Genomic DNA, 23101 nt, shown 5'->3' with positions numbered 1-23101 from the left:
AAGAACAGCGTTTGCCGGGTCAGCTAGTTAATTATGAAAATAAAATAAGGTAACTTCTAGAAGATAAAATATTTATCCGTAAGTTATCAATTAAATATCAACATAATATATCAGCAGTTTTTACTGCGATCCGTATCCCGTCCTATTTATTCTTTAGATTTAAAGCATTGGTTTTTAATTATAATTTACAGGGTTCTAATAAATAAAGATTTCAGTCTTATATGTATAGGTCCGATCGAAAAACGACCGCCCGTGCTGCATGCATTAGGATTCTGTCTCTATTGTATTTTATCATACATTCTTTTTTGCACCTTGCCGGAATATATTAGCAATTTTAACCCTGTAGATTTATTATCATAGTTTTTGTTAAGTCTTGATGCTCAAACGGGACTCTCTCTCGATATACATCTATGATAAAGGAATTTATTCGTAAATCTGATGAATACTCATGAAAGCACAGATTTCCATGCAATTGAAAATTCAGTTTTTTTGTCTTCCAGCATCTTCCGTTATTTCGATCTTATTTAAATTATTTGGATATCAAATTAAGCCTGGAATGCTTTAAAAGACAGCTTTAATAACAATATGACCCAACAATGACCTATAGCAGAAAATATAGGAATGGATTGAATAAAGAGATAAATGAGAAGGTACTGCAATAAACATATGTATTTCTTTATTCAAGGCTGCAAGCTACTGATATTAATAAATAATAATCATAAAGTTCAACTGGAAGTCTGAAACGATTCCAAAATAAGTATGCTTACAGCTTGGTCGTAAGGACAAAACGGGGCTTGATAGGGGTTGCGAGAGGCGGGGCCAGGTGTCAAACGCAGGCAGATCTTATCTGGGCAAGGGATGCGCGGGCAGGCTTGGCCCCTCTATAATCAACCTAACAATAGATGCAATGTGTGGCTCTCACTGCACATGAGTCTATTCTAAGTGTGCTGTAGCGAAAACACTTTTGTATTAGTTATTAATTTTTACCGCTCCGTGCATAGTTGCATATACGTTCGATTCGAAATAGCATTTCATATTTGTTATTGTGGTAACTATGTACTGGCGTTAAGTTCTGAGGTAACAACGCAAAAAAACAAAAGTTTTCCACATGAAAATTTTCGATGTTTTTAAGATAAATTTTTAAATTTTTTTTTTAATTTTTAAATGTACCATTGTGTTTTCCACTGCACATCAATTTCATAGTTAGCGGACAGCATTTATTGACTAGTATCACAAAAGTATATACATATTTGTTTTTACATAAATAAACAAGACTATTGTGTAAATGTATTTTTAATTTCGTCACTAAACGTTACTCGGAAGGTAATCGCGAATGTATACGCAGGAGTGAGATTTATAATATGAAAGGGCTCCTACTGCGCATGGTCCATAAGGATCTATAAATCTTTAAGTACTGGATCGGCCAATCCCTGTTGAGAATCGATAAATCATCTGTGGACAGTAAAGTCGAAAGGAACTTGCGAACTGTCTCGCTCGCACTCGCTAATACCTTATACGCTCTGCATCATTTATCATATGTCCCTCTCGCTTCTTCCCAATGATAAATTCAATTCTCTTTTGGAATATGATTGTTGTTCCTCGTTTTGTTTTTGTGATGTTTTATTGTGGGTACCGTCACGCGGTTAGGTTTTTTGATCGAAATCCGATCGAAATGATCGCGAGAATTGGATTTATTTTTAATACTTTGTCTTAAGTTATCAATCTTATTAATGTCTTAAGAATAAAAGGAACTTGTAACTTTGCAGAAGTATACATCTTTTATGAATAGGTATGATTACCAAACATATTTCATTTGTAAGTGGGGGACTATTATTAAGGGTTCCGTGAAGCTATGGTAGGTTAAATATAAAAGTATTAATTGTATTGTATAATATTTTATTTTTTGCTATTTACATGGCTGTAGAAAAGACGATCAACAATTCCTTATCTGTATTTAACTTAACATATATACTTAGTTATATTTCAGTCGTTTTGCTATAAAATATTTCTTTATCTAGGTCCGGTTCGTGAAAAAATAGTTTATTATTATAAAATTCATGAAGTCATAATGTACAGTAGATAGCACAATTATCTTTTTGTAGCGACAACACATAATATTTAATTTACAATAAATGAATCGCTTAATTCTATTATCACTGGGCATTTTGTCCTCAAATATTATACACAGTAAATGCCTAACAACTAAATAATTTACAATAATTATTTATACATCTTACTTCTATTTAGAGTAGCATTATTGGACTTGGGTGCTTTGGCCTTACCTTATTATATTTATTTAAGACATTTGCAAAATAATTAGCATGTGACGATAGTATATTGTGAAAAGATTTTATATAAAATTATTTAAGAATATATTTCAATACATAGATCTGTACCTACTTAGGTATCTCATATTTGGTTATATGAAACATTAAGAAATTTCGTTGTTTTAACACACTTATAAGAATATTTAAAATCATATTGTGAGAATTCTAGCAATTTAACAATACAACTGTTTGTAAGTACATTTTAAAAATGCTTTAAAATATCTGAAAGTTGCAATTAATCACTGTCAACGAGGTTGACAAAATTTTTGTTGCTTCCACGTTGCATGGTGTAAAATGCTATAAACATTACAATGGTCTCTCGCAGACAATAAAATAGAATATCTCTAAAATATAATAAGACACAATACGACTTTATTTATGGGAGATATACAACATGCTGTAAACCTTTCAATGAATCTGTCATTGTTTTTAGTTTTTTTGTTTTAACACCACAATTCAATTTCTATTTATTGTTCATACTCTTTTAAATAACCCTTTACTTACAGTCTGTAGGATTCAATATTAAAAATCATTCGGACGGCTATAATTGGCCTCAGTATAAGAATATATCAATTAAAAGGAGTTACATTGGAAATATCAAGAAATACAGATAATATTTATTTATAAGCGTAACATTTTTAAAACCAAGCAGCGCTTAAGTGAACTTTCATTCTACGTTCGTTTTTCAAAAATCTCTCGTTAAAGCTTTAGGCGGATTAGTGAAATTAAAGTTTATATAAATTTATAGGTTTTATGAACAGTTAGGCACGATTAAGTATATTATTATTCAATTAACGAAGAATGAAGAGTTCCCTAAGCGCGATGGGGTCAGTAAGCGGCAGCCGCGCCAGAATGATGCATAAGATGATGGTGATGATACGATTCTTGCGAGGGACACCACCATTCCGGAACACCATGAGGAACCGCTGGGGCCGGCTGCTGGAATTGCCCCCAGTGACCACTAAAGCCGATTTTGTTATCCATCATGCCATTACCGCCGATGTTAGTTAAATGAGGTGGTTGCGCGTGATGCGGTGGAGCTGGCGGGCGCTCGTAGCTTTTCTGGTCGTGCGGATTTAGATATTTATCGTTGAGACTTTCTAATTTATCTGTGATAGTGAGGTGGTGTTGAGGGTGGTGCGGAGCGGGCGGTACTGGGGGCGGTGGTATAGGAACGGGTGGGCTCGCGGCGCCGGCGGTAACGCTCACGCTTCCAGCGGACGAGGAGTCATCGCCGTCGCTGTCATACCTCGGGGACGCGTCACCAGCCGCGCCGTGTACCTTCATATGCTTACGTAGCGAAGATGGGTGGGTATAAGACTTGTCGCATCCGTGCACTCTGCAGTTATACGGCTTGTCTGATGTGTGTACGTGGGAATGCTTTTTCCTGTCCGAAGAGTTGGCGAATCGCCTATCACAACCAGCGTATTCGCATTTAAATGGTTTTTCACCTGAAAAAATTTAAATGCATTTTAGATGATGTTAAATACCTTCACATTTTAACAAAGGAATATTAAGATTGTAGCTTTCTTCTTTGTTTTAAAAGCGATTCAATGCTACATTCAAAAGTAATTATTTAATAATGATTTAATTTAGTAATAAAGAAAAAGATAACAGCGATATATTAGCACAATGCTGCGGTAGAATAAATACACCATAGTCTCATATCTTATGGGAATTATTCAAAAAGCTATAATTTGTTGCTTCCTATACACAATAAAACATCGATGGCCGCGAATGCGAATGTCCAATCACGCAATAAATAACCAGATTTGCTCGTTGTTTATAGTTTACGAGCACAAATAAATATTCGTAACAATTGCACGGGATACTTAACAGGGACATAAATCATTTTTATAAGAAGACTTTGTCACATTGTCGTGACAATGCCGTACGAATAAAGGGCTTAAGAAATTTAAACCTTAAATTAACGTCAAACGATTACATTTTAGTTAACACAAGTGTTATGTTAAAGTTTTCACATTGAAAGAATCCTTTCCGATGATATGATGATTAAAATGGACAAAGACGTTAATCTGTCTCTTTATTTACCCTTTGCTTCAGATAAATAAAATTACTTATTTTATTCTAGAGTTAAATATGAAATGGTATAAGGGTACCTAAGCAAATTAATCGAGAATTTTATAAAGTTCGGGCCTTAAAAACAATAGTACACTGTGCTTATAAAATAACCAACTACTCCACTAAATTTATTATTATGCTAAGCTATAACATTTTATTGTTTTTTTAAGGGTATTTACGTCATTTAAATTTACTGCGAAAGATGGTCATTTGATAAATGCGATGAAGACGTAGGTATTTCATGTAAATGGAAATACCTTAAAGCAAAATGAAATTTTTTTAATAAAGTCACTTTTCAGTAAATTATTAAAAATAACGTAAATATCCACGTCTTTTTGTGATTTAACATTCATTTTCTGATATACCACAGCTTTATTATATTGGCATTTTGATACCGAATTGACATGTGGTTTTGTTTATTTTTTGCTATATATCGGTTGTACTCTAAGCTTAATGTTGTGATGAATTCCTCACGAGTTCACCGAATCGTGTGTGATGGGAATACGCCACAATAAAATATATTACAAGAAGGCTGAACGGGCGGTTAGTGTGACCGCGACGTACAACAATATTCTTTCATTGTTGTGTTTACAAATAAACCTCTTCGCTTGTAATCCCCCGTATTGTGTTTGAAACTCGAGGATCTCGTTGAGGACGTACAGATGCTAATCTCAAGTGTCTGTTAACACAGGCATAATAGCTTTCTCGAGTCCCTTTACCGCAATTTTTGTTACAGTGTCGAAATACTGAATGAACGGATCACACATTCTAAGGCTTATTATGAATAGTGATACTTCCTTTTGCTTCAAATCGACACAAATAAGCAAGGTAGCGTTAACGTATTATGTTTTATCAACAAAAATAAAATGCACATGTGTAACCATAAATTGAGAAGGTTTAATCGCTTTGGAATCTTGTTGTTACACGGCATTTTATTAAAACGCGCTAGCGATCAAAATACTGGTTTCAAAATTCAAATACGTACCCGAAAAGATAAAAATAAATACCGATAATGAACGAATCCACGTAGCATATAAAAGTTCCGTAGAATTTTTTGCTTGCTAAAAAATATCTCTCCTCTACCTATACCTTAAATCTATATTATGTACTCTATATTTTTTCTGCTCTCAAAAACATCACAACGAAATAGATATTATTATAGGTTTTATATGTAAGAAAAATAATGAACTTATTGCGCCTTTCAAACCAAATCATCCTGGACTGTATTATCAATGAAATAGTGGACACAGAGCAACCGATCACAAACAATTTTCACTTTCATATCTGCAAATGAAAATTGAAGTCTATACCGCTCAAACGTGAGGCGCGGAACCCTACCTAGCTATTTGAAATCGACTAAGTTTGCTGACCGGGATCTTAATGAGACAGAAGATAAAGGAGTCGAAAACATGTGTCGCCCGTCTAATTACTAATCGAGCGTCTCATCTCGTGTGTCACAAAAAATACTTAACGACAAATTCTATCGGGAATGTGATCGGTTATCTCTGCGCACGCGCCGCTGACACGGTGGCCCTGATGTGCAACATTCACGTATATTGGGTTACCTCATAGGGGAAACAAAGGATTACTTCTTAATTAACAGTTGGCTTTCTATTATCGTTTTTGTTGTTTTTATCAACATTGATATAATGCGGTACGACCTGTATGAAAAAACCAAACATCTGTTTGTGTATTGTTATTTTATTAGGTACTTCAAATACTTAGAATCTATACTAATATTTTAAAGCTGAAGAGTTTGTTCGATTGTTCGTTTGTTTGAAGGCACTAATCTCAGGAAGTACAGGTCCGATTTGAAAAATTCTTTCAGTGATAGATAGGCTAGAGGCTATATATGTACCACAGGCGAAGCCGGGTCGGACCGCTAGTAAATTGTATGAATTTAGTGGTATCTAAACGAAATCTTTTTCAAAAAGTTTTTTGTGGATTATTTTGGATTATTTTACTTTTTGTAGGTTGTTAAGTCTTCTTTGGCAATTATCTATTTATTTCCTCGTACAGGTATTATAATTTGAAAATACTTCGAATGCAATTTAAGGCTTGACGAGTTGATGTTTTGGTTAATTTATTTGACATTGATTTATTGACTATGGATCATAGAAATCTTTATAAAATACATTTTAACCGATAATCGCATAAGTATAACTGTAAAGCGTATTGAGGTAGTAGTTCATCTCAAAATGACTTGCTGTAACTTGCACACAAACACACATGCACGCTTTTTTGAGGGAAGTAACAAACAGATTTATTCAGCAGTTGGATTACTGTTATATAATCCATCTTCTCATAGTTTTTCCATTATTTGCAGTCTAAATTATAAGTAATTCAAAGCTTTAACTGCGATAAAAATTAAGTAATTAAAATATGCAATAATTGAAACTGCGTATCAGAATTTCATACAAGTTAGCCAACAACCCGATAATCCCGTATGGGCCGAAATTAAAAATTCTCCAAAATATCGAAAAGCTCCTAGAGCCCGTACAAACGTATACAAACGGATTCATATAAAATTTATGAGAAAATAAAAACAGAAAGAACATGAAGCGAGAATGCACGTCGTGAATTCGTTGCATGCCACGTCGGGACACGGGCTAGGGTCAGATGTTTATCTTAAACGCCTGTATCACCCACGGGAGACACTTTTTTGTTACGTTATTATCGATGTGAAATTTTATCCACAGATTATTTACAGAAAAACAAACGAGAACAAGAAAGTTTGAATATCGACTATAATATAATTAATAATTGGTACCTAATATTATAAATGCGAAACTTACTTCGTCTGTCTGTCTGTATCTTTTGCACGCCTAAACCACTGAATTTGCATTATATTTGGGATAAGAATGATGAGACCTGAAAAAGGATGGGTTTTATCCTGGAAATTTCCACGTGAACGATAATTATAAGAGTTTGTCTTAGACAAAGCGAGAGAAGCCGCGGGCGGGAAGTTAGTTGACTATAAAGTCAAACTTGACTAGATGGATTGTATATTTGCCATTGATAGATATTATGACACAAATTTTCGTATTTGTTGTTTGTTAAACGATATGCATCTGTTGCTAAATATTGCTAAAAATAATTCACGAAATTGTTGTTGTAATTGCATGTTAATTATTTAAAGTCTTGAGATAAATGCATCCGTTAACAATTAATTTTATTAAATAATTACCTTATATTGACCCTTACAACTTATCTTTATAGCAACTACTTATAATAACTAACTACTAAGACAGCATGGATGTAGTACCCATATCTGTATATGTAATTGATCTATCATATTTTATACGATACAATTTATTAACAAAACGATCAGTTTCAAGTCTGTCTGTAAACACTGAACGAGCAATAGAAGAAATATTAAATTCATATATTTTGTGCGACAGCACTATACAGAGTAAGAATGTAAGCCTAATATTTTGACGATTAAGATACGATACAAAACAAAATATGTGTTTTACATAGTCTTTAATTAAAAGCTATCGCGTTGAAATTGAAATCATTAGATATAATTAATCGCTGGCACATCGCCTGAAATGAATTATTCTGCGGTATTAAATTACCGCTCGCTGCTTAAGTGCGACTCTGCTGAGAAAACAAGCTTTTTAGAAATAGCACGGGTGATGTGAGCAACGTAACGTGACACAGGCGGCCTTTGCTCCCAAATTGTGAAAATGGCGTTAGGTGAGTTTATAGAAAAAACAGACGTGACAGCCGGATATCAGGTTGCTCTCAATGCGACGGCTATTTACGACGATTACAACACTCTAAGCGAATTATTAAACTATATTATGTTATACTCGCTAACTCGGCAGTTTGTGAATAATAATTTGTCATTTGATACATTTTGCACCTGTTTTATTCATGTGTATTTCATAAGCACATTATTCATAAGTATGATTATTATATAATAATAATCCAATCAACTCTACTATGATCGTGCGATAATCTTATTCTAGAACACAACTCAATTAAGTCTATACGCAGTACAATGTTTAGCATAGATCAGTGAACGCAAAATTGAATTAAACGTTTTCTATTGACATAACATGAATCATTTATTTCTCTCAATTTAAATGTTATAGGCATTGTTTTAATCGGTTAATAGCTATTAGAGAATGGAGCTTATCCGAGTTAATTCAATCTCCAATAGACAAGCGGCTAATGAGAAGTCGATGACTGGCCGTTTATTGACACAATCGTCTATTTCGACCAGACACGACCGCCATGTTCCTCTGACCTTAAAACTAATCGATACACGCATTAGGTAACATCTAAAACAATATTCATAAACATCAAAATTAATGAGCATCAAACAAAACATAAAGAAAGCGAATTCCTCAAAAACGATTACTGTATTATATTTTACATACATATTTTATTGAATGAAAATTATTTTATACTTATTTTGATACCAGTTATTTCATATGAGCACACTATTCTTTAATATAGATAATCTTTTATGTCGTGTGAAATACATAGAAACTGATTGACGACGTCCTCCATTCCCCGAAATCGATATTCTGTCCGTGCGTTTAAATTCCGTACAGAGTATAATGATTTATGATCGCCTTTTATCCGAAACGTATTTCAAATTAGAAAGATATATTAATATCTTCATTTTTTCCACTTCTCGAAGAATACAGGCCCTTGTCCCGTAAATACAAAAAGAATATGCGGGTTCGGGCGGCGCATTCGGCGCCCAACGACCGTGTGACAAGGTGCTTTATGCGGACGATTATGAGCGGACCGAATAATGTTCCAATACCCGATAAATATCTGCCAACTCATACAAAAGCATCCCAATAAAAATATAATAGTAAATGTTGTTACAACACTGGCCACAAACTGCACAGTCATATCGGTTTATAAATTAAATGAAAACGATTCTATGGCGTGAGAGAATTGCATGCTAATGCAAACTTTAAACTTTAAACAGTACATAGTGTAAGCTAACAAGTTAAGTACAAATTAAATTAATAAGATTCAATTAGCAATTAACGAATATTTAAAGTTATATTGCCTAATACGGTACATTAAAAACTTTTTAAAACTAACTAAATATTTATTTTTTTAACTCTTTGGATATTTACTCTGAAAATATTATATTCTTCATATAATAATTTTCCTGGTGGTGCAAAGAAATAAATTTTCTTTATAGCACAATTCAAAAAGCATCACATATTTTGATCGTCTAGCAAATAGTAAATTAAACTGCCAGGGTCGTAGCTCCAGCGGAAATCCTGAAATCTCTATCTGTCTTGCTCTCGCTTAGATATCAATCGGTACAATGCAGGAGACAAAGTAATAAAACGTTAAAGTGTATCAAAGTATATGAAACAGTCTAACAGTCTAGTACACTTGTGCTGAAATTGCATTTGAAGTAAACAATTTAAAAATGTTAATTGCTTTTCGTGTTTAATCATTTCTTATCTGGCTCAATTCATAACTCATGGTAATTTTTGATTCTCCTTTGTAGGTAGGACTAAATATGATACGTCAGATACACCTGCATACAAGAAAATAAGTGTAAAACGATGTCTGAGCGAGCTCGTCAATCTGTACGTCAAGCGTTTTGACAGCCCAAACCGACATCACCGTCGGCAACCAAGCGATAAAAAAATAATAATCAAATGTTGTATGATTTTACTATCCTGAGAAAAATCTCATCCGGGAAAAAATACTCATGTTCAGCATAAGCCATACAAAAAATTACATTTATCAAACCAATAAATAAAAAAATGATTTTTTATTCCATAAAATGATTTTTTTTACAAAAGTATGTTCAGGTGCATTTTCTGTTATTTTCCGATATTGCTTAATGAAGAAGCCAAAACTAAAGAAATTTAAATTTATATTCACTATGTATTTATTATGCCACAAGCGTAAAATATCGACCATAAAGCGATCTATTATAAAATCATTAACATCTAAATATTGTAGACATAATAAATATTATAATTTTGCGGTATAATGTCATATAAATCCGTTGAGATATAGTTGGACCTACGCTCAAGTCATGTCCACTCAACACCCACGCGGAGTCAGGTTTCAGCCCCTGGGCACAAATTTGGGACAAACCAATATTTTTAACGATTATTAATAGCCGTTTTTGTTCTTATTTTGTCATCTTTAATTTTATTGTTGTGTTAGTCGCGCCGGAACACTAAATGTTTTGTCGATTCTTAAAATTTTTGAGGATAACATGTTTCATAAATCACGTTTTTTTATCTATTTGTTGGTTGTTTTTTAATATTTTTCTCTAACCGAGCATAAAGTTGACGTATGTGTTTGGAGGTTATGTTTCTAGAAGTAGCAATTCCTCATTAATGTAAAGTGAGTATGAAGACTTTCTTCAAAATGAATAATTTTAAAGTTTTCTTCTTTATAACATCTAAGTATAACCAATAAAAAAATCATTCGAATTTCATCAACACAATATATTTTTTCAGACAATAATATTTACTTAGATATATTTTTAAAATTTATTATGAAAATAAATTTTGTTTAAATATTAGTTTCCAATAACATAGAGATTATTTCTATTTCTTATATCAAAAACATCAATTCATCAGATACAGGAATGAATATTTCAAGCCGTTTACAAGCTATCTTGGTTCGATATAAAAAGAGAGTTTGGGAATCGTTTATATCTTTTTACCGTGTAAACATTTCGATTGTTATCCAATTCTTGTCTCGAAGGTTCCATCAAGACTTTTTGGTGTTGGTGTAAAATGTACGGAATTCAATTTGGAAGGCTACAGTTAACGCAGAATTATGGTAATGTGAATCGAGTCTACTTCTCTGTCTGTTTTTGGTTTCTTTAATAAATTGCATCTTGAGCATCGTAATCTTTAAAAATCTAATAGTCATAAATTAACGTTTAAGGTACGGTTTATACATTACTTTAACATTATTATTTATTCACTTGATTTGGTTCATGTTGTTCGTAGGTTTAGAAACATTACGACACCGAATACCTTTAATGATGTGAAATTTCTATTTGAAATTTAAAAAGGATTTATTCTTTGGCGAGTCAGCTATCACGCGCGATACATATTGATAGCGACAAGGTGTCGGTGAAAAAACGTTTGAATGATTCAGTGAGACCCACCGCTTCGCCCTACAAGACGAAAGAATTTGCGCTGTAACGTACTTCAAAGAGCAAACTGTTTTTCTTCGCGCATTGAAAACGATCATTTAATTTAATGATGACGGAGCCTAAACAAACCCGATATAACGGCTAGAGCCTACACTTATTCAAGATCGAAAAATAACTAAAACTAAGCTTAAATGTGGTGGCATACAATTTTTCAATTGTCATATTGACAATACAAAAAACATATTGATAAAATAGTATGAAAAATAAATGGGTACCTACGTATCGAACGCATTTAAATTGAACTGTGTATCTATTAAAAGAATTATCATTTTTAAATTAACTTTTTACTATGTTGTAGATATATACTAAATTTATATAAGAAAACAAGTAAAAATAAAAGCTTAATCATTCATGTAAGATATATTACACGTACACATTTTTTTATTCTTTATTTCTCCTCGGTTAATAAGCGGACAAAAATTCTCAGGTCTTTATAAAATATAAGCCTAGGCAGTAAAGTGTCAAAAGGAATGATGGCAATAAGATACAAGAGAGGGCCAGCGTAGGCAGAGGCTCCGTAAATACGCTTCATACTTTGAATCCATTGCATGAGTACACATTGCTATTAGGTAAGTATATAAATTTATGATGACGTACAAAACAGTTTCAAGATTGTACGCTATACAGTCTACGCTAATATTATAAAGAGGAAAATTTTGTATTTTTGTATGTTTGTAACGTTTTCACGCAAACTGCTGGAGAGAATTCAAAAATTCTTTCACTATTGGAAAGCTGCAACTTCACTGAGTGACATAGGCTAGGTACATATGTAACGCAGGCGAAGCTGGCGCGAACAGCTATTAGTATACAAATGCAAATGTGGAGGTAAGAAATTAGAAACTTTAAACCCCTCTACTACTAAAATATGATCTTTGCAATAAAAATGTGAAATGTTAATAGAAATAAATTTTGGAGCATCATTTAATAAATTTTCATTTATTTCTAGAGTTACATTCATAATCAGCGATTTAAAAATAGCAACAAAAAAGTTATCCGCAAGGATTTGACTTATCTGGCTTTATCGATTCATTATTCATTAAGGGAAGATCGATGCGGGTGGTAGATACAAGCACATTATGTAATGACAAAAACATCATCTCGATATCCACATATAGATGAGAATGTAAGTCGCAATTATGTTTATATTCGCATTGATTTAACTTCAGTGAATTATAAACGTGTATCATTCTTAATGCGTTGTAAGAAGCTGTTGTTTAATCGACAGCTATCTATTTAATTGCAGATCGCATTAGCAATGCAAGATGCGTATCGTACAATGGCATTCGATGCAGTTGGATGTAGCGCGCAATGTGGCTGAAGACGCGTTCCAGCCTCTTGCAGCCGTATCATGGCGACGAGGTTTTTGCTCGCACGCCAAAACCCTGTTCGCACTGTCCAGCGCTTTGAAATTTAGCGAAATACAGTAGACGGTCGCATCGCTGTGATTTTTTTGCCGAAAATTTGGTACCTTATCAAATCAGGTGCGAACATCTGAAACGGGTATCGTTTACAGAACAGAGCTGTAGATACGGATTGCTATTGTTATTTAAATATGCTTAGCGTATATATGCCGGTTCGAATTTCATGTACCATGTTGTCACATCGACATTGTGTACGTAGGAAGGGGACGTGCTCACAAAGCAGATAAAAAGTAAACCGCTTAGAACAGTATTGTCTATTCGAGGCGACAATATCATGCGATCACAGCTTTGTAGGGTTGCTATTCATGTGTTGGTGAGTCCCTGATTTTGGACATGCTTGTGTGAAAATTGAAGTGAGATTTTGGGACGAGGGCTAAGGTACAGACAGCACTTATTATAGAGTGATAGCCACGCCCATGTTGTTACGTTTTGTGCAGCCATTTTTATCGTCCTATATTATTAATTGTTATGATGTAGTTAGCATCTAAAAATAGAACACTAATTTTGTTCAATATTAGTGTGATTGGCCAGCACATCAAAACTTCTATACTTCTAAGATTAAATACAAAAGAGTAAATAAAAAATTAAATCTCAGGAACTACTGGACCGATTTCAAAATTCTTTCAGTGTGGAATTTGTACGTGATCCCTGAAGGCTTATAGGCTACATAATATGTACAGGGTGAAGCCGGGTGGATCGCTAGTTGTTTATTGTTAGTTTAATTTCTGCTTTATTTTTTGCTTTAGACTTTAATTTATTTTTTAAGCTCAACTCTCAGCTAACATATTCCCATCTCCCCTCAACAATGCACACATATGCAGCACGTATATTGGTACTTTATAGAAATATTTTTTATACAATTTCTCAATCCGGGGCAGATGGCCGCCGCTCCTCATAAACGGCTTTGATACGCTGCCGATTGTTACAGGGTTACAACATTATCATATGCTGAGATTAATTTTTTTATTAACTATTGTATTAACATACTTATTTTATTGATATCTTTTAAATAAAATGATAAATTGTTTTATAGTATTTTCTTGTGTTTGATTTTACGCGAGTTTTATACATTTACGACGACGACGTTTCGGATTCATTATATTATTAACGGACGTTTTAAAACGTCCGTTAATAATATAATGAATAAATCGCGTTTAAAATCCGTTAAAAAGTTTTTAATTTCTAAATTGTTTTATGTTTTCAAATTGCGAGTTTTTGTTGTAGATACGTGAAGATACCCATATATAAACGAGTTATTAACTGAAGCGACAAATTATCTTTTCTCTATATACTTATATAAAATTTTCGTGTCACAATGTTCGTTACTATACTCCTGCCTACCATACCCCTAAATGATAAGAGTAAGGCGGAACAACGTTTGCCGGGTCAGCTAGTTAATATATAAATCAATTTTTTCTGAATTATTCGTTTATTTTTGATTAAAATTTAACTTTTAAAAATATGATGTATTTCTTATACAATCAATACGAAAATCCATAACGAATGATCAAGTAATTAAGTTTATTACACGTTGAGAACAATAATATTTAGTTAGAGGCAATAAAGTAGAGGATCTGCACTCGACGGGTGCATACACACAAACCGCAAGTTCAGAAGGGTTCCGCATTGTTTGCAAAATATTTTGAAAGCGTCATTTTATACGGCATATTAGCTGAGCTCTGCGTTTGATAGGGGGTCGTCTTCATTCGAAATCATATCATCATTACAGTATTGTGTGCGGCCCTATCCCTTGAACCAGTATTTTAATGATGCGGAAGAAAATTGTATTTTATATGAAATAAAATTATTCAGACGACTGTGAGAGATTCATGTTACATAGAGATTGGAGAGCAGTGTACACAAAGTATAAAGCAATTCATATTTAAGTTGGTTATGAAATATATTACAACCAAATTACAGTGATATTGACATCTCATGAATATTAATAACGTACACGTGGATGAAATACATTGAAATAAAAAGTCTTGAATTTGTATCAAATACCTACTGAATTTTTAGAACCAGTAACCGTATATACCTGAGGCATTTAAACATTTCTGTATAGTTGTTCGTGTTACTTTCAAATAATTGCATCATTAATGTATTTTAGACATAATTATCCTTAAAAATACGAACGAAATTCAAAAAGTGTCACAATTTTCAATTTTTTTATATTTTCCCATAATCTCTACGCGATTATAAAAATGTCTCAATTAAATAAAACACTAATAGCCGCTTGACTACATTCGTTATTATGATATTTACACATTGAAGGTGTGGTTTTGCGTCAAAAATCCCAATGCGATTGCCGGCGGGCATTTGACGCGGGCCACAGACACGATATAGCTTTCGGCTATACTCAAACAATTAGTAACGCTCGTGTTTATTTGACAAGAATTAATAATTATACTGACTCATCTTTAAAATAAATCATATTATAGATCAATTTATTAAATATTGGTTTGTAAAAACCCATACCACAGATAATATTATACTATACCATACCGAAAGAATGTTATCCGTAAATCTCTGCAAATTCTGTGAATTAATTTTATCAGGTACAGAAAAAAATGGTTTTATTTTATTAGCGAAATTACGTAAGCAAAAAGATCGATATCATTTAAATAAAATTGATATGTTAAACTGTAAACCAATAGCAAATAAATTGAGCTACCGACTTCCAAACACGCAGGATTATGTTACATTTGAAACGTGTTTATAAAAATATCAGTTTCACGGAAGGCTTGAGGCCATCGTCGATCTGTCTCTACGTTTAGATAATATCAATACTGGAATTTTATCAATCCCATATTGATTCATTTTTCCCTCAAAGTGAAATAAAACTTAGGTAACTTGAAAATATAAAACATTCTAAGTTTTAAAATGGCTAATTTGCACAACTAAAATCATAATTTAAAACTATCACCTACTCATATTTATTTCTTAGCTCAGCCATTAGAACAACACTATATTATTGTGATGTTCCTGTTGATACTAAAGTAAAATTTATAGCTATCGTAAAACAATTCTCCAAACTTCACCACAAAAAGGTCTGCCTATTCAGAAATGCCTAGAAATAATAGCAGACGGGGGCAAAGTACAATAGTTTATACGCAACTACAGTCGAATATGGCCAAGAAAAAAAAATAAAAGCAGATGGTCTTAATGTGCCTTGCCAAAGAATTTGTTGACCGAACCTTTAAAGCCTTAAAATGTGTCAATGCTCTTCTTATCATAATGTTCTAGTGCGTGAAAGAGACAACCCATGGTGAAACGAGCCAGCAGCACTGGACATTTTAATTTATGACGCATTTTTTATTTCACAGTATACAATACCGATGAATCTTAAGACTGATAATAAATCGAAAATGAAGTTTCAAGTTAAACGATTCGATTCATAGTACCAAGAAACGGACTTCACAAGTCGACAGTGGATATAACATTGGGCTCCGTTAGCTGGACGGTTGTTCTCACCGTTCGGTTGGTGTCATTGATTTTTGACAGATAGTTTGTTGTGTTTGCATGAGGTTGGGAGTCATTGTGTTGACCGAGTTATTGTCAAGGCGTGTCCGACGCATCGCAACAGCGAGCATCTGTGAGACCACATGGATAACCGCGGGGGGCTATTCATTATGAATTAATGAGATATGAAATGCTTCGACCGATCGACACTTGTGGGCTCGAGCTTTGACATCTTACTGCACATAGTTTACCTTAACACACGTCTTATACATTCTATCATCAATTGATATGTAAATTGATGAGTATAAATCCATAATAATCAAAATTAAATTACCTGTATGCGTCCGTTTATGAATCTTCAAATTTTCCGATCTCGCAAACACCTTCCCACAGCCTGGGAACGGACAGGGGAACGGCTTCTCTCCGGTGTGCACTCTAATGTGATTCACAAGTTTGTATTTCGCTTTGAAGGGTCTCCCATTCCTCGAACAACCTTGCCAGAAGCACGCGTGTGTTGTGCATTCCGGCCCTCCCACGTGCTCTACCGTCAAATGCGTCACTATTTCGTGCATGCTTGAAAACAACTTGTTGCATAGTTTTCTCGGCGGTGGTTGATCAGGGTCCAGCCACTGACACCGCATATCCCGTCGCGGAGGCGCTCGTACATATCGAAGAAAGGCGTGTGGCGTGTGTGGATGGGCGTGAGGTACTAGAGGTGGAGCACCTCCTTGGTAGTGCACGTCGCCGCGCCAGTCCCAGCTCTGTTCGAGAGGTTGCTGCGGGAACAGTTCGCCGCATCCGCTGTACTCCCGGAGGTAACCCGGCTGATAGGAGTGTAGCGGGTACGGTTGGTAGTGCGGCGGATGATGGGGCGGCGGGTGCGGCGCGGCGGCGCGGTGCTGCGTGCCGACGCCGCACGCCGGCTGTGGTGACATCTTCAGGCCGTAAGAAGCGAGATGCGCGTGGTTCGTTTCAAGGAAAGCGTTCATGGCGGGTGTGGCCGACACCGGCGCATAGCCCCATTCGCCCGCCACCATCCACACGGCGGGCCTCCCCGCTGGTAATTGCGCGTAAAACAATAAATCGGCCGCTTCCTGGCCAATTTAGTTATCTTCTGTTTTTAATTCCTTCACGGCCAATCATTCCTCAGCGTAACTCTCGTTTGAACGACCTGTTAAAACAATTAAATACATTTTAACATTTTTAAAAATTTGTTAAGACGTTCTTATGATGAAAAAAGGTAAAAAATATATTTATAAATCCAGTCCAGAAAGCAAGGTGATCCCGAGACAAATTCAAAGCCATTTCTCAAAATAATAACACACGTTCGAGCACCCATAACCGGCATCGAACGTTTATTTATAATAAAAAAAGTGAAGCAGGCACTTTTGGACATTAAATTAAACTGTGGGTAAATTTATAGGACACTTTTATACGCCTGAGACAAAAATTCCAATTGTGTGCGTGTATATTTAATTTTAATTTATTTGTTAGGCAGACCGAAATCGCTTTTATTGCGGGGTTTAGCGTGTATAGTTTAACGACTTATAAAATAGACTATGGTCGTGCATAAAATCCACCACTACCAATTAATAACCTGTTTTATATTGTAATGAATGCCGAAGGCTATTATTTTCACAAAAAGAAAACTTAAACTTGTTTTCAATTATTATTGAGATCATGTCGGATTAAACAATATTATAACGTTCAAGATGTTTTAATTAAGATCGATATACCTACGTAAAGCAATAAAAAAATATTATTGTTTTGTTTTTGCGATTAAAATTTATGTACTACGTTATTTTTATTTACAAAATGAAAAAGTGCCATGTAATATTATTTTCTATAAAGTCAGTTTCGTTTCACTGATTTTTTGTGGAAAAATACATATAAAATAATTGAAACGTCAAATGAAGGCATCCAGAAAAAAATGCACCTACATTTAACATCTGAACGAGTTTGTCTAGCGGATAAGGATAATCGCATTATTTGAAAATAACGTTGTTTACGTATTGTTTGGAGCACTTCATCGTTCCATGCGGACCACGCCCGGGCAACATTACCTGCGCCAGCCAAACAATGTCATTCCTTCAGATATGTATCTAATCTGTGCCTGATCTGTGGGCTCCCCACCGCGTGGCCGCCTCCTCACAAAGCAACGGGTTGACAGATCTCCACAGACGTACATCAAGCAATAGGATTACTAAAAATCTGACGTTTTGAAAACAATTTACAGCGCATTCAGCCTCGTTAAGTCCCGCTAAGTTTAACAGCATTGATGGTAAGTGAATGTGTCTGTTCTTAATTTTTTGCAGCTGCGGGGATTTTCAGGGAATTAGTTTTAATCACATTAGGAAAATAATGGCGGAACTTTAACAAAAACCGTTAACTACAAGATCTGTTTATGAGATTTATTGCTCCACCGAGCTAAATATTACGAAGTCATATTAAATAAAATAAATAAAAACGTAAAAGCGATATGCATACTAAGTTTAGTAACCCTACATTAAACTTAGGTATATTTTATAGTAAGCATAAAACAAAAGACAAAGCTAACTTTTTACATGTGATAGGTACGCTATATTAAGTTGCAACAGCTTTACTTTAATACGTTTTACTTCTTATTTAATATTTACGTAAAATAAAATATTAAACATACCTAAACATTTGTCGTCTCTATAAATCGAAAGAGAAAGAGTAAACTGTATATAATTTTTTTCATATAAATCATGAATCATGTTCATTTTCTAAGAATATGAAATTTATCTATATACTTGGATGTGGATAATTTATAGATATTTTACATTAGAACCGTAAATTATACTCAGTCATCTTAAGTAACAATATACTATTTAGCTAAAAGCTATTAAATAACAAACAAATTATATTCAAAAATTTAAACACTACTGAATGTATTATGTGAATGAAGCATTATAATAATATTATGCAGTCCCTAATAATGACTAGATAACCTAAAAAATATAGTGAAGTAGGTACCTAAGTATTAGACCCTTAATGTTATAATTCCCTTATTGTGCGAATTTATTAAATATGACAGTGTAATGAAATCTTATAATTTGTATTTTACCAATATTAAAACTATCATATGTTATAAATAATCATAATCATATATTATAAATACAATTATAAAACATTTATATTATATTCGCTAACAAAATCTAAAAAAATGTGTCTTCTATGGGTATTTCTAAACTAAACTATTGGCTTGAGTCTTTAAAATATTGATTCTAATCTTTTACTTAACTTATTCCTCATAGGAATGCTTTATTTGTTCCTAGGAATACCAATTAAATTAATTGCCTTAAGTTTTCATTACCTCATTTTATAATACTTGTATAAAATTTTAAATACCTATTATTTACTTATGCTTTCAAATATTACACAGTTTGGTTTATCATACACTATTTAGTACCTATTTACTTAATTTATTTGATAATATCCATTACGAATAGATATACAATAAATGTTATTGATATTATAGGAATAAACATATTAAAGTATTTTTTTTTGCATTTACATACATTCTTTATTTTTTTAATAATTAAAAATTAAATACTATATTTTTTTTAAACACAAGAAGGTATGAAAGTATTAAATAAGTAATTTTGATTTTAATAGTTTATATAAATACATACGCCTTCATAATAGTGGAGTTTCCACCTACAAGTAACAATTATTCGTTTTTTTCTTGCCCCGAAGAAAGAAAAAGAATCTATTTTCATTTGTTAAAATATGTTTTATTACGATCATATTTAAGTTATGACCTAACTAATAAAAAATCGTTATATTTTTTATCAAAATAAGTAAAACACCATTCCAGAACGGTATAAAAATATGCAGTACGTACAGATTTAAATAAATTAATTATGAAAGCTTATTATTTTTTCCAAAAGCAGTAATTAACACAGTCATATTTTTTAAGCGTTCCATATTTCTTTTGTTATAAAGAAGGCATTTCTAATGTACTTCCTAAATACATAGTATTTATGTTTTAATAATATAGACTGTATTATGAATTAGACAAATAAGGTTTAAAGGTTAAATTGTTTAATAATTAAATACTAGTTCAACTTTACATTAACATTCACGTTAAATTATTTGTTTATATATTCCATTATACATAATCATGTAAATGAGAAATAATATTAATCAAGCTCTTTTTCGTTGTTTTTAAAAAAATGTTACTTAAAATGGAATGTCTTTATGATGCAAAAGTTCAAGTAGGTACATAATTAATACCTAGATGGCAAAAAATGTTAATTTTAAATATTTATATAATTTTTTGCTAGATATTGAACTTACCAGTAATTTTTTATTGAATTTACTTTTAATAATCTGTATCAAGTATTGGGCTTACTATGAATTGTTCATAACGATCTTTTGACTTATCTATTAAATATAAAAATAGAAATAGAGAAATACCGGGATATAATTTTTAATATTTTTTATGAACAATGATTTGTACAAAATCATATTTTATTTTTAAAGTTTCAATGTTTGTAATATTACATCGATGGTACAATTGAATCTCCATTTGTATTTAATGACAATATAAGAAACAAAATGATTGATTAAAAATTATAAGAGAATCTAAATAAAATATATTTCAATGGTGCATGCCTATAGCCACCAAGACACTCAATAAATAACTTATTGTTCTTCGTTCTGTTTGTATATTACATATAATATTACATTAATTAAATAATCAAAAAGACACGATAACGCATATTATTATATTTGGCATTTAAAAATTATACCGTGTCATTTTTTGAATAAACAGTAGCAAATATGTTGTTTCAAAAATCACTCTGCCGACGGTAAGGAAAATACGCTACAGTGAAAACTATTCGTAGCTTTACTGTCATTCGTATAAATAATTCTATATTTAAATATGGACAGTATTAATCACATCACATTACTTATGGACATAATAATTTTTTAATTTATATAAATAGGTACCAAGATTCTGCACATTAGCATTGCGCTCTGTACTCGGCACTCTACCTATAAGATTTAAGTATATTTACATAGGATGAGGTCTATTCATTATAATTTTCGTATTTTTCTGTGCTAAAATTCAGGCTTAGTCGGTTCAGAGCAACATTTTTCCCATCGAGTACAGGTAAAATAATAGTATTAGCTTATTGTTATTGGAGATTGTAAATTATTTTTACAATATTAACCAAAATCGGCACCAAGCTTCTATAAACTTTTATTTAGGAAATTTATTGACATTTACATCATTTCACAAAGAAGATTTTTTTTTATTCTTTTTGCATTTGAATACTTACTTGAGAATTTACCGCGAAAAATCCAATTGAAGAACTTAAATAAAGCACAAATATCTAAAAATGAATAAACACAATATTATAACACTTCACAACTAGTCCAAAACTAAAAATCCATGTAAACTATGAGAAAATTGATCAATATCACAAATAAAATTGGCGTATCGTTATAATAAATTTGTTACAATTTCACAGTAAATATTAGAATTGGGCAATTTCAGCACCATGGGTTTTTCGATCGAATTGTCACACGAATGTTTTTCACCGTCCTTTGAAAAGCTTCGCGACATGTGTCCACCGACTCTGCTGAGGCTCTCAGCATGACTGCGGGCTCCCGCGACGCCGCCCCACATAACACCCGGCATACTGCTTCTTAGAAAATATTCCGAACAACCGGGACCGGAGGCGCTATCGCAGCCCTAAACGCCGCGAAAAGGGCGTACCAACTTGAACTTTTTCGCCCAATAAACTTCGTTCTGTAAAGCTACGCGCGTTATATAGTTGTCTCACTCTAACGCACGTGAGCTCGGTAACGAGAGAGAGTAAGAAGATCGCCTTCTGATAAAACAAGAAGAAATTTCACTGTACTTGTGCCGTAAAGTGTACGTTTTATCAGATTTACGTTGAAAGCTCGTATTTAGTTTACAAGCAAGCTTTATTCGCGTGTCCTCTTGCGCAGATGGAAAATTGCGTATGTGGGAAAGAGAGAAAATATGCCGGGAAATGTTACCTCTAATGTATTTTCCTGTGAGAAAGAAAACACATGTTGTCGCCTTTAATCTAATACGTGTCATGCTGCGTCCACGTGTTGGTGGAGCTGAAAATAATAATTCTTCGTGATAAATTACATTACTTTAACTTTTTTCTTGTTTCAGATAAAATACTACAACTAGATTATAGTAATTGCGACATGAAAGATTTAAAAATGTAAATACATCAGAAATTGTTCTTTTTGTTACCTACCAATACTATCTATAATTAACTTTTTGGACACTATGGATGAAATTTAATAAAATAATAGCATAAGTAATCAAAAGAAATGAAATGTTAATAAATACGTGCATTTATTAACATTTCATTTGGTAGGTACCTCTACTTCTACTGAAACTTTTATACTGATCAATTAATTATAAATTATTGGTTGCCATACCTAGAAACAACTTGCAAGTCACAAAAAGAAGAAATTTCTTTAATTTTTATTGAATCGAAGTTAAACACAATGGATGTACGCACGAGCCGCTAATTAATAAATAATAATTATCTTAATTAATTTATATTTCTTTTCAAGCAATTATTCGGTAAAAAGTAGTAATTTAATGTGTG

General features: G+C 32.9%; 1 protein-coding gene across 1 annotated transcript; it reads right to left on the bottom strand.

Moving 5' to 3' along the window:
- Nucleotides 1–1892: 1892 nt before the first annotated feature.
- Nucleotides 1893–22101, bottom strand: LOC119830396 (zinc finger protein ZIC 1-like). Its single transcript, XM_038353400.1, has 3 exons — nucleotides 21782–22101; nucleotides 16804–17640; nucleotides 1893–3778 (listed from the first exon to the last, which is right to left on the bottom strand). Exons 2-3 carry the CDS (start codon nucleotides 17504–17506, stop codon nucleotides 3156–3158), a joined length of 1326 nt encoding a protein of 441 aa, XP_038209328.1. The 5' UTR covers nucleotides 17507–17640; nucleotides 21782–22101; the 3' UTR covers nucleotides 1893–3155.
- Nucleotides 22102–23101: the final 1000 nt, after the last annotated feature.

This window comes from Zerene cesonia, chromosome 11 (assembly GCF_012273895.1).
Source record: "Zerene cesonia ecotype Mississippi chromosome 11, Zerene_cesonia_1.1, whole genome shotgun sequence".
Lineage (NCBI taxonomy): Eukaryota > Metazoa > Arthropoda > Insecta > Lepidoptera > Pieridae > Zerene > Zerene cesonia.
Note: the sequence above shows the minus strand (reverse complement) of the source record. Positions and strands in the feature narration are given on the sequence as shown.